Source organism: Bos taurus, chromosome 5, assembly GCF_002263795.3.
Source record: "Bos taurus isolate L1 Dominette 01449 registration number 42190680 breed Hereford chromosome 5, ARS-UCD2.0, whole genome shotgun sequence".
In the NCBI taxonomy this organism is placed as follows: Eukaryota; Metazoa; Chordata; class Mammalia; order Artiodactyla; family Bovidae; genus Bos; species Bos taurus.
In genome coordinates this window covers 47,664,849-47,676,230 of record NC_037332.1, presented here as the reverse complement: position 1 = coordinate 47,676,230, position 11,382 = coordinate 47,664,849, and the positions used below count along the sequence as shown (strand labels likewise).

At 38.7% G+C, this 11,382-nt stretch overlaps 1 protein-coding gene across 2 annotated transcripts; it reads right to left on the bottom strand.

Annotated features, from left to right (window-relative positions):
* Nucleotides 1-3,044: 3,044 nt before the first annotated feature.
* Nucleotides 3,045-8,999, bottom strand: LLPH (LLP homolog, long-term synaptic facilitation factor). 2 transcript variants are annotated; one of them, XM_005206552.5, is made up of 3 exons: nucleotides 8,912-8,999; nucleotides 6,830-7,041; nucleotides 3,278-3,639 (listed from the first exon to the last, which is right to left on the bottom strand). In XM_005206552.5, exons 2-3 carry the CDS (start codon nucleotides 7,032-7,034, stop codon nucleotides 3,461-3,463), a joined length of 384 nt encoding a protein of 127 aa, XP_005206609.1. In that variant the 5' UTR covers nucleotides 7,035-7,041; nucleotides 8,912-8,999; the 3' UTR covers nucleotides 3,278-3,460.
* Nucleotides 9,000-11,382: the final 2,383 nt, after the last annotated feature.

Sequence of the window (11,382 nt, the reverse complement as noted above, 5' to 3'; positions counted from 1 at the left end):
TCATGGACAGAAGAGTTTGGCAGGTTCCAGTCCATGGGGTCTCAAAAGAATCAGACATAATTTAGTGACTAAACAACAATCCCCCTAAACATTTTCTTGTTAAACTGGTATGCACCTAACGCAATGGAGTTTTTATATTCTGGCAAATACAGAGGATACAAATACAAAGCATGATATTTTGTGTCTGGCATGAATGTGAATGTGAATTACTCTGCCAAGTGGCATCAGAAGTCAGTCTCTCAGCTCGTAAGCTTAGTCAACAACCCACCATCTGCATCCCAGTTTAGTATTTAAATATGTGGGAATTCCCTAAAGTCTCTTTAGATTCCTCCTATTTGTTCTATTTGTGGCTACCACTTCACTTCACTACTCCTACACACTACCCTTCACCATCAACACACTCCAGATATTTAACACACATTTCAGATATTTAAAACAAGTCATTTATAGCCCATTACTGCTTTCTCTAACTCCTAAAAATCATATCCCAGATATATTGAGCCAAATTTTGAAAATATCCAATCTCCTCATAAGCAAATATATTCTGCTACCTATTTATTCTAGGCAGCATGTGAACTATTAACAGGAAATTTATATAAAATGACACTAGAGGAAGAGATGTAGTCAAAACCACTTGATTCTTAGAGCTTCAACTGCAGTTTACATTTCTTCTCTGATTAGCAGCTTGAGTACCAATGAATGTGTGCTATACCATTAGGATGGGGTCAACCCATTCTAAGGGTGTGCTACTAAAGGAATGCCAGTCTGGTTTAGGCCTGGAGATTTGAGATTTGAGAAGAGGTCTATACATCATTTCTCTATTGAAATCTGCTCTTTATCTGATCTTGAGTATCCCAAATGGACTGAACCAAAAGTATTCTATCCTAAAACTACTTTTTTTCTTAGCAAGTTTGCACACCCTTAACAGGCAGAATGGCATTATAAGAGGATAGGCTCTGGTGCTTAACTGTCTGAATTTGAGTCCCAGCTATATGGCCTGTCTGCTTCAGTTTCCACTGGTGTATATAGAGATAATAGGATTGCTCTTATCATTGTTACTATTATTGCTCATAGGATTGCTGAGAAGATTAAATGAGTTAATACTTGAAAGATTTTTAGGACTAAATGACTAAGGCCTGATATGCAATCGATAAATGAAAGCAATTTTTATTGTCCTTAGATAATATTTTAATTTTAAACTTCATTTTTTAAAAAACAAAAATAAAATGTCACATTAAATCCCTAATGTGATTTAGCCCACTCAATCTCATTCCAAAAAAAGGTTTGGTGCTTAGCTTGAGCTCCATCTGGTGGTTTTACAGAATTCTCTAAAGACATCAGTCAGAGATGACAAAAAGCTAGGCTAAATCATTTAAGGGATTAGAGGACTTTGCTATACTTCCTAATTTACAACCGTCAGGAAAAAGGCAATAAAGAAGTGATCATACGCTGTACTTATTTCTGAATGCTACAGTTCCCACCAAAATTAGGTAGCAAAAATCCTGCAGACCACACAGTTCAGGAACTCAGTGACCTTAGAGGCACCCATCACAAACTCTGCCAGTTTTTGATAGCCAACTTGTCAGAGGACATAGGACTCTTGAAAACATATTTCTCAAATACATCTTTATACTATTTTGATTCTGTTAACCTTTATGTTAAATCCTGACTGTATAAACTTCATGAGTAGACAAACGTTAAGTGAATAGCCTAACATCACTCAAAGGCCCTGGATGGAAAAAAAGCTACTCCTTTGGGAGTCAAACTGGAGATTATCAGTCTCAAAATACATTAACAAATACTTAGCACTGGCCTCTAACCTCCAACTTAAAGAAAATCTGGCAGTAACACCTGACAATGCTGCTGAATTTTAAATAAACACCAAGTGTGTAACATCCCTGACGTAGACAATTCCTATGATGGTGAAGAGTAAACAACTTAGCTGGTATATTTATGCTGGTATTGTCATGGCTTAAATAGACAATATTAGCGACTTTTTATTTCATGAATTAACATTTATGTATTTCCTGTTACTCACAAACTCTATTGTTCAAAATTACACCAAAAGGCAAAAAAAGGCCATGAACTTTTTTGAACTTTTCAACTCACATCTTCTATTAGCTTAAGTATTTAAAAATAATCCACTTTTTGGTGAACTAACCACTAAGTAGATTGAGAAGTTTATTATATAAAATAATTCTAAGACTTTACTAGCATTAAATTTCAGCTTCACATCTCCTGAAAGATTTGGGTTGTCCTTTTTATTTCTATATTGTGTCCCAGCCTAGCAACATGCCCAGTACCACATTTGTGTCCTTATGATTAAGTGACTATTCTAATAGGTCTCACTTTTAACTTGGTTTTCCTGAGAAGCTAACAGCCTCTTCTGAGTTCACCCATGAGGGTGAACACCTTGCCTTGTTCCCTGGGTCCCTAACACCTGGAAGTCTGCTAGATTTCTACACTACCACATAGGCAGACCTCATTTTATTGTGCTCTGCATAGAACTTTTTTTTTTTTTTAACAAACTGAAGGTTTGTGGCAACCCTCTGTCAAATAAGCCTATCAGTGCCATTTTCCCAACAGCATTATTTTTTTAAGTTATAGACATATATTTTAACATAAAAGGCTGCTGCAAAATAGTATAAACATAATTTTTATATGCACTAGCAAACCGAACAACTCCTGTGGTTCCCTTTATTGTGGTGGTTTGGAACACTGTGCAGCATCTCCAAGATATGCTGTCCTAAGCTAATATTTTCTTTGAATCCTCAAGAATGTAGCACTTCCGAAACTGATGTGACCATGTAATGTATTTTTTTCACAACACATCCAGAAAATCTGAGAACTATACTCTGAGAATAATATAAAAACTGAAGAACATTAACCTAGTTCCCAGGATTTTAAATCTTCTGAAAAGATAGAACACATTAACTTGTACATGTTAATATTCTACCTAAAAGTTTAAGATTTTTTAAAAATTGAAGAATCTGGTCTTCTCTACTACTAGGAAACCTTAAGGATATATGAAAGAACAGTTCTTTAGGATCTAGATGTATCTTTTATTCTGAATTATACAAAATCAAAACTCCAAATAAGTATATTTTTCAAGTGAGACAACAATTTACTTTAAATCTGAGTTATCTCAAATTTGTCAGTATGATGTCATATTTTACTTTTTCTAAAACTGAACGATTACAACTGCATTAACACTTGAGAGAATTCTGATGTCTGATAATCCCCACATACAGGACAACATTCAGTGGAAATATCAGTGTACTTTCACTCATCAAATAAAATATTTTATTCAAGTTACCAAGTTTGAGGAGTTATATTGGGCTTGAAGAAAAAGGCCAAGTTAAAAAATGGAAATAAACTTTTCATTTGGTGGAAGCTGAAATCCATGTATACATTCTAATCAAAGATTTGTCTCATGTTGCATTTTTCAAGTTTTTAGAGTCTACCAGGTCAAACCCTTTGCTGCCTTCATGGCTTTTACTTTGCTTTTTCCCTTCTTTCTCTCTCGCTTTGCTTTCAGCCTTTTCCTTTGCCTCTGGTTCATCCATATGGGGTACTGCCCATGCTGGTCTAGAAGAGTCTTTTTGTTTCTCTTAATATCAGTCTCCATTTTCATGTCATCTGAATAAAAAATGGAAAAACTATTAATACTCACAAAGGAAGAAACAGCCCCATGATAAAGCACATTAATGTAATGAGGACGGTAAATTTAAAAGTGGCATGCAACTACAAAAGCAAAAAAAAATACACATCCTTTATTTGTGCGATGCTCTTTGACTAATAATCAAAACACTCCTTATAGCACATTCAGGAGAATCACACACATGCCATGTGTTCCTACAACCATGAAAGATATAGAAACTATCTCTGAGAAACTAGAAACATCATCTATTTAATCACTAAGAAACTTTCTAAAGAAGGTTGGTATGCAATCCAATCAAAAAAAAGGCAAAGTCTGAAAGGGACATTTTTCCAAAGAAATACACATGGCCAATAAGCACATGAAAAGGTGTTCACATCGCTAATTATTAGAGAAATGCAGATCAAAACTACAGTGAGGTACCACCTCACAGTGGTCAGAATGGTCATCATTAAAAAGTCTACAAATAACAATGCTGGAGGGAGTGTGGAGAAAAGGGAGCCCTCCTACACTGGTGGTAGGAATTGGAGCAGCCACTGTGGAAAACAGTATGGAGGTTCCTCAGAAAACTAAAAATAGAATTACCATATAATCCAGCAATCCACTCCTGGGCATGTGTCCAGACAAAACTATTAATTGAAAAAGATACAAGCACCTCTATGTTTGCAGCAGCACTATTTACAATAGCAAAGACATGGAAAGAACCTAAATGTCCATCAACAGATGAATGGATAAAGAAGATGTGGTACATATATACAATTGAAAACTATTCAGCCATAAAAAAAGAATGAAATAATGCCATTTGCAGCAATATGGATAAAACCAGAGATTATCATACTAAGTGAAGTAAGTCAGATGGAGAAAGACATATAACATGATATCACTCAGGAGTGAACTCTAAAATAAGACAAAAATGAATCTATCTATAAAACTGAAACAGAATCAGGGCTATTGAGAAGAAACTGGTGGTTGCCAAGGGGGAAGGCAATGGGAGAGGGCTAGATTGGGAGTTTGGGATTAGCAGATACAAACACATATATATAGAATGGATAACCAACAAGGTCCTACTGTATAGCATAGGGAATTATAGTCAACATCCTGTGATAAACCACAAAAGAAAAGAATATGAATAAGAATGTGTGTGTATATATATATATATATATAAAACACTTTTGCTATATAGCAGTAATTAACATAACATTGTAATTAAACTATACTTCAACTATACTTCAATAAAATATAAATTAAAAAAAGAGAACACTTACGATTGTCCTTACGATAGTAACAGTTAAATAGGAAACATTTAGGAAATACGGATTTGAATTACTGCATTAGGGGTTACGTATATGGTTCTGAAAATGTGAGTTAAAAGAACACTTCTCAGATTAGTTGCTTTCTTGAGCTAACTAAAATAGTTGCATCAGTAAGAAGTACACTCACCCTTCTAACAGACAGGCCTTAAGAAGAAAATAAACTATTAGGAATGACTGGTCACTTTCAATGAGGCGTACCTGGAAGAGGTACAGCAGCAAGCAGCAAGCTTTTGATGACAGAGCAGACCTGATACCCTGGGGCTGCCACACTTCTTTATCCAGGTCACACTCAAGGTATCCAGCTCTTCTAACAGGAAGATCAGCACAGCAATGCTGTGGTCCATCTATCACCAACCTTATCTATTGTGGAGGACATGTCCAGAATGTCCTCCTCTGGGAACTCACCAGAGTTCTGTGAACTCTGCTACCTGACATTACATTAGTTCATTTGTCTGGTTTACTGTCTGTCTCCTCCAATGTGATGTGAATCCCATTAGGATGGAGACCATTTCTGTTATTCATCATTGTTGCCTCAGGACCTAGAACAGTGCCTGATATACATAAGCCATTCAATAACTGGTCAGTGAATGTTTATTCTGGGTGCTGTTCTAGGTTCTAGGGATACAATGGTCCAAATAAGCTTTGCCCTCATGGACTTCTCAATGGTCTGTTGAGGGGAGAATAACAAAACCTGTGGTTAGAGCCTTTTCAAAGAGAAGTATTGAAATGAGATTAACTAGGACCAGGCAGGCTGTGGTAAACACATGGAAAGATAATGAGGTGATTTAAGCATGGGAGTGACATAATTGGTTTATATCCTGAAAAGATCATACTGGGTGATGTGACAAAAATGAATCAGAAATGAGAAAAAGCTGAGACAGAAGTAAAATGGCTACTACTGTGGTTCAGGCAAGAGATAACTGTCATTAAAGTAAAAGCGTGAAAGCAGAAGAAAAATGGATAGATTCCTAATGTATTTTGGAGATAGTCAAGATGTGCTGATGGCTTACAGGTGGGTGATAAAGGAAAGAGAGACCAGGGATAATGACTACTATATAGAGACATCATATACACATATCATACATAATATACATATAATACATATATAATATATATATTACGTATAAGACATATACATATTATATAATGACACATATACAGCCTCCAACTTCAGACTATATTAAAACACAGAGCACCCAGAATCTGTCAAAATCTAATACAGGGCAACAGATCCTTAAGGTAGTAAGGACAGAGGACTCTCAGAATGGAAGCTAGATCATGCAAAGGGTAAAATGAGGAGACCTCCTTCTATCCTGCCTAGTTCTTGATGCCTGTGTACCCTTCCAACAAGCGTGTGTCTAGGTTTGTCTATTCCCATAGTACTGTCTATTTCTGAGACGCTCAGGCTATTGTAATGGCTTCCCTAGTGGCTCAGACAGTAAAGCGTCTGCCCACAATGCGGGTAGACCTGGGTTCGATACCTGGGTTAGATTCCTGGGTTGGGAAGATCCCCTGAAGAAGGAAATGGCAACCCATTCCAGTACCTTGGCCTGGAAAATCCCATGGACGGGAGAGCCATGGGGTCACAAAGAGTCGGACCTGACTAAGCGACTTCACTTCACCTAGGCTGTTGTATAAGCACCAAAGGCTCTGAATAATCCAAAACATGCTTATTCACATGAACTGGCTTTAAAATAGCTTAGCATAGAATCTCCAGTAGCACCTACAAAGAATTATGTGGTATGGCAGGTTTGTAGAGAAGCAAGTGTGAGAAAGAATGGAAGATAGTTGAAAAGGAAAAAGTCACAAAGGGAAGTTTGATATAATTAAAAAAAATTTTTTTTAAACATAATCTCACCTGTTTCATCCTTCACCACACACTGCGTTTTCTCTTGACAATGTTTGGGTTCCACCACAGTTGCTATCTCTTGAACGTCTTTCATTAAAACATCACCATCTATTTTAAGAATACTTTTAAGTCTGCTGAGCTCCTTTGGGGCATTCTTTTTTCTCTTTTCAGCACGCATCTTCCTTTTCCACTTACTCCGTAAACTTTTAGCCATATTTTACCTGGAAAGTTCACAAAACAACATTTTCAAAAGCAACTATTTACTAAAAAAAAAAAAAAGGCAAATCTTTGGAAAACCAAGTCAAAAGGTATCTCTGCAACACATGAACAATTGGAAAGTAAACTCTTCACTTTGTTCATGGATTATGATGGCATAATGTGCAAATTACGTGAGGATCAATTAGGCATATACAGCCACTAAATAACAATTAAAAACACCAAATCTGACAGCCACTAAATAACACAAATACCAAACCAAACTCCCTGTGGCCACTGGCACACTGTACTGTATGTCAGCCAATTCTGAAAGCTCCTATAGCTTCCATACGAGATGCAGAAATTTAACCATATATGATGTAGAAATTTAATTTCCTCCAAAACACGAAGAGCACTGTCTCCTTACATTCATGTAACAACTTATATTTTATAAATCTTTTAACTGCATCTTGATTTCTCCCAAACCTACAAGTGATCTTACCCACCCCAATTTTCCTCATTATCCACCCTTTTAAGTCAATCTAGGTATTTCAAGGGCTTCCCTTGTATCTCAGCTGATAAAGAGTCTGCCTGCAATGCAGGAGACACGGGTTTGATCCCTGGGTCAGGAAGATCCCCTGAGAAGGAAATGGCAACCCATAATATTCTTGCCTGGAGAATCCCAAGGACAGAGGAGCCTGGCAGTCTACAGTCCATGGGGTCGCAAGAGTAGGACATGACTTAGTGACTAAACCAGCAGGTATTTCAAACTTGTATGTTTCTATTCTTGATTTCTCTCCACCCTTTAGTCCCAGCCTGTCCCCCACAGAGTAGTCAATGTGAGTTTTTAAAAACTTGAAGGGTATATACAGTCTTTCTTGAAATTAACAATTTTCCACCTCACATATTCAAGATCTACAAGGTTACTTATGATCTGGCTCCTGCCTCCTTCAACTCCTATCTTCTATGCTCCACCCCTCCACAATTTCATCTGAGAATAGCCCAATCAAAGACAACCAAGGGACAGTGTGGGAATGTGATGAGGGCTGGGAAGAGATTGCAGGGATTATTGAGTTTAGAGGGAAACTTGTAGGTATGACTTATAACCTCATCTTAATTGTGCCTTGTGTGTATATATATTTCAAAATATTCTATACACTTTAAATATGTGCAGTTTGTTGTGCTAATTACACATCAATAAAGCAGTTAAATAAATGACATTTTGGGGAAAAAAAAAAGAGAAATGTCCAAATGACGTTGAGTTCAGTATCTTTACATTTGCCCTTCTTTTGCCTAGGAACTAATCCTTCAGTACCTCGGAAAGGGTTTTTCTGACCTCTGTAAGCTCGCCTCCTTTTATTCTCTGTATCATTCTTTTCTTTCCTTCTTAACACGTTTTACAATCTAAAATTAAGTTTATTTTCTGTCATTCCCGGTGGTCTGTGGGCTCCACGAAGGCAGTGGATAAATAGATCTTGTTCACTGCTGGATCCCCCAGTGCCTAGCGCTGTGCACACAGTATAGCTTAAGTAAACACTCGTTGAACGGATGACTGGCGGAGTTATCATTTCTGGACGCCAGCAATCACAAACTAACTCTGTCTTCTTATGTACAACTCAAGCCCTGCGAGGGGTAGGAAGAAAAAGGTTACGGAACACAACTCTGAGGGCCGCGGTTAACCCGAGCTGGGCTGAAGAAGGAATCCACTTCCCACAGAGCACTGGGAAGCCCGACCAGAGCCGCCAAGACGACGCGAGACCCTAGGAGAGGCCTGCTTTTCTGGACAGGGCTCAAGCTTGCCCAGAGAGGGACAAGGTTTGAGAGGAACGCTCCATTAGCGGCGGAATCAAGTACCACGGCCCACCCGTCACTGAAGCCATGCGGTAAAGAACCCACCTGCGAAAACCCAGGAATTCAAATAACGCACGATGCTCAAGCCGCGTGAATTCTCTGCACTTCCGCCTTCCGGCCAACCCGCTCCTCTGGCCCGCCCCTCCCGGGTGGCGCGCTGCTTGCCGGAAGCCAAAATGTCCCGGATGTCGTAGAGAGGTGGGGTCCTCTGGAGTCCCAAGCTGACGCACTTCCTGATTTTTGGATAAGTTGCGTACCTGGAGCTGGGCTCCTCCCAGATAGATTCTGAAGTTGGTTGTGGAGAGTGCAACGGAGTGCCCGAGTCAAGGGTTCTTGACACGAGCTAGGCCTGCGTCCTGAGCATGAGCGGGATAGCCCTGACACTAACCCACGGAGGGATAACCGCCAGACGACTTTGCCCGTCAGTTAGAGAGCTCAGAGCTGATCTTTAGGTTTCCTGTCACGCCTCCCCGTTCGCAGGACCTTCACCACTGTCACCTGTTCTTCTAGATGCCAAATTAAGATCATCTTTATTTGCAGCCTTAAACTTCCCCATCCCAGCTGATGGCTTCATCGTTGTACACATGTCAAAACTTGTCAAACTATATCTTTAAATACGAGCAATTCATTGTATGTCAGTTATACTTAAAAGCTGTTACCAAAAACCCCCTTTTCATCCCAAATAAAAGTTCAAAGGGTAAAATGATCAAACTAATTCAGTTCAACTCACTTTTACCTGACTCATCACTTACCGTATACCAGACACAGTGCTTAGCCTAGGACACTTGGCATAGGTGGTGGTCACATTGATCACAACCACTTTTTTATGATTGCTTTACATGTGTTTCTGATAGTATTGGCTTTGGAACCGTACAGGTTTGTGGTATTTATGGTTCTAACACTTTTTGTGAATGACATGAGTATCTCAGAGCCTGGACTTCCTTATCTATAGAATGAAGCTAATACAACCTAATAATCCAAGGTAGGGGATATAAGAGTTCAGCAAATGGCCACTCTTATCATTTTTACATAATAAATTCAAACATGCACAGGACTATTTGCAAACAGTATTTTCTAGAGATTTACAACATATACCTAAAACTAGGAAATAAATTCTATAATCATAGCCTAGTAAACTCCTGTCAGGTTACTTGTAAGAGTTCTAAGAATTTATGGGTACCTTTTTTCTTTAAATTTGCACCCTTGAAGAAACTGTGCATCATATGGAAGTTACTAAACTCCATATGAATACAGCAAGCTTTTTTTTTTTTTTTAATGGAACAGAAGCTGGAAAAAGCTCATGACATGGTATTTAAAAAAAAAAAAAAAGCTTGAAAAACTTGATTTCTTTAGAGATTAAATTCCTTTACAGCAACTGAATTTCTATTATAAAGTTAACTATATATTAGATCTTAGCCACCTCTCCCAAAAATAATGTTCACATTGCATTTTAAATTAGAGCTCACTTTCAGACAGTCCAAATTGACACCACCTTGCTTAACATACCTGGCCAAGACTTTTGAATAGATACTTGGCACAAAAAAGATTTTTTAAAAACCCTATCTTATGAAAATGTCATGGTGTTAAATATATGCCATAATTCTGCACAATTGGTTCTTTAAAAGGTTGAATCCTAGATTGCATTGGGCTTCCCTGGCGGCTCAGCTGGTAAAGAATCCGCCTGCAATGTGAGAGACCTGGGTTTAATCCCTGGGTTGGGAAGATTCACTGGAAAAGGGAATGGCTACCGGCTTCAGTATTCTGGTCTTGAAAATTCCATGGATTATCCACGGGGTCACAGAGTCCGACACGACTGAACGACTTTCACTTTCACTTGACTGCATTATTGAGGGCAAAAAAATTTTTTAACATGTTCCTCATCAGTTCATATAAAAGCAGTTCCAACAGAAGAGTTAAATGGCCTTGGTATACTTAAAAATCCTTAATTCATTCCCTCATTCAGACATTTGAGTATGCATTCTGTGACAGGCACTGTGCTGGCTATATGAAGATGCTGCTGCTGCTGCTAAGTCTCTTCAGTTGTGTCCGACTCTGTGCGACCCCATAGATGGCAGCCCACTAGGCTCCTCTGTCCCTGGGATTCTCCAGGCAAGAACACTGGAGTGGGTTGCCATTTCCTTCTCCAATGCATGAAAGTGAAAAGTGAAAGTGAAGTCGCTCTAGCAACCCCATGGACTGCAGCCCACCAGGCTCCTCTATGGAATTTTCCAGACAAGAGTACTGGAGTGGGTTGCCATTGCCTTCTCTGATACAATGACGGGAACCAAACTACTGTCTTTAGGAAACTTTAACCTCTGATGTGATAATGCTTAAGGATCAAACTGGACATTGCTTCAGCTCCATTACAGAGCCAGAAGGAGCCTATGGGATGGATGGGAGGCACTTGAATACCTGGCAAGCAAAATGGTTTCCCATCTTAAAGCCATGCTACACCACCAGCTAATGGTGCCTCTACAGTCAGACATTACCCACGGAACTCCTGCTCTGGCTGTCAT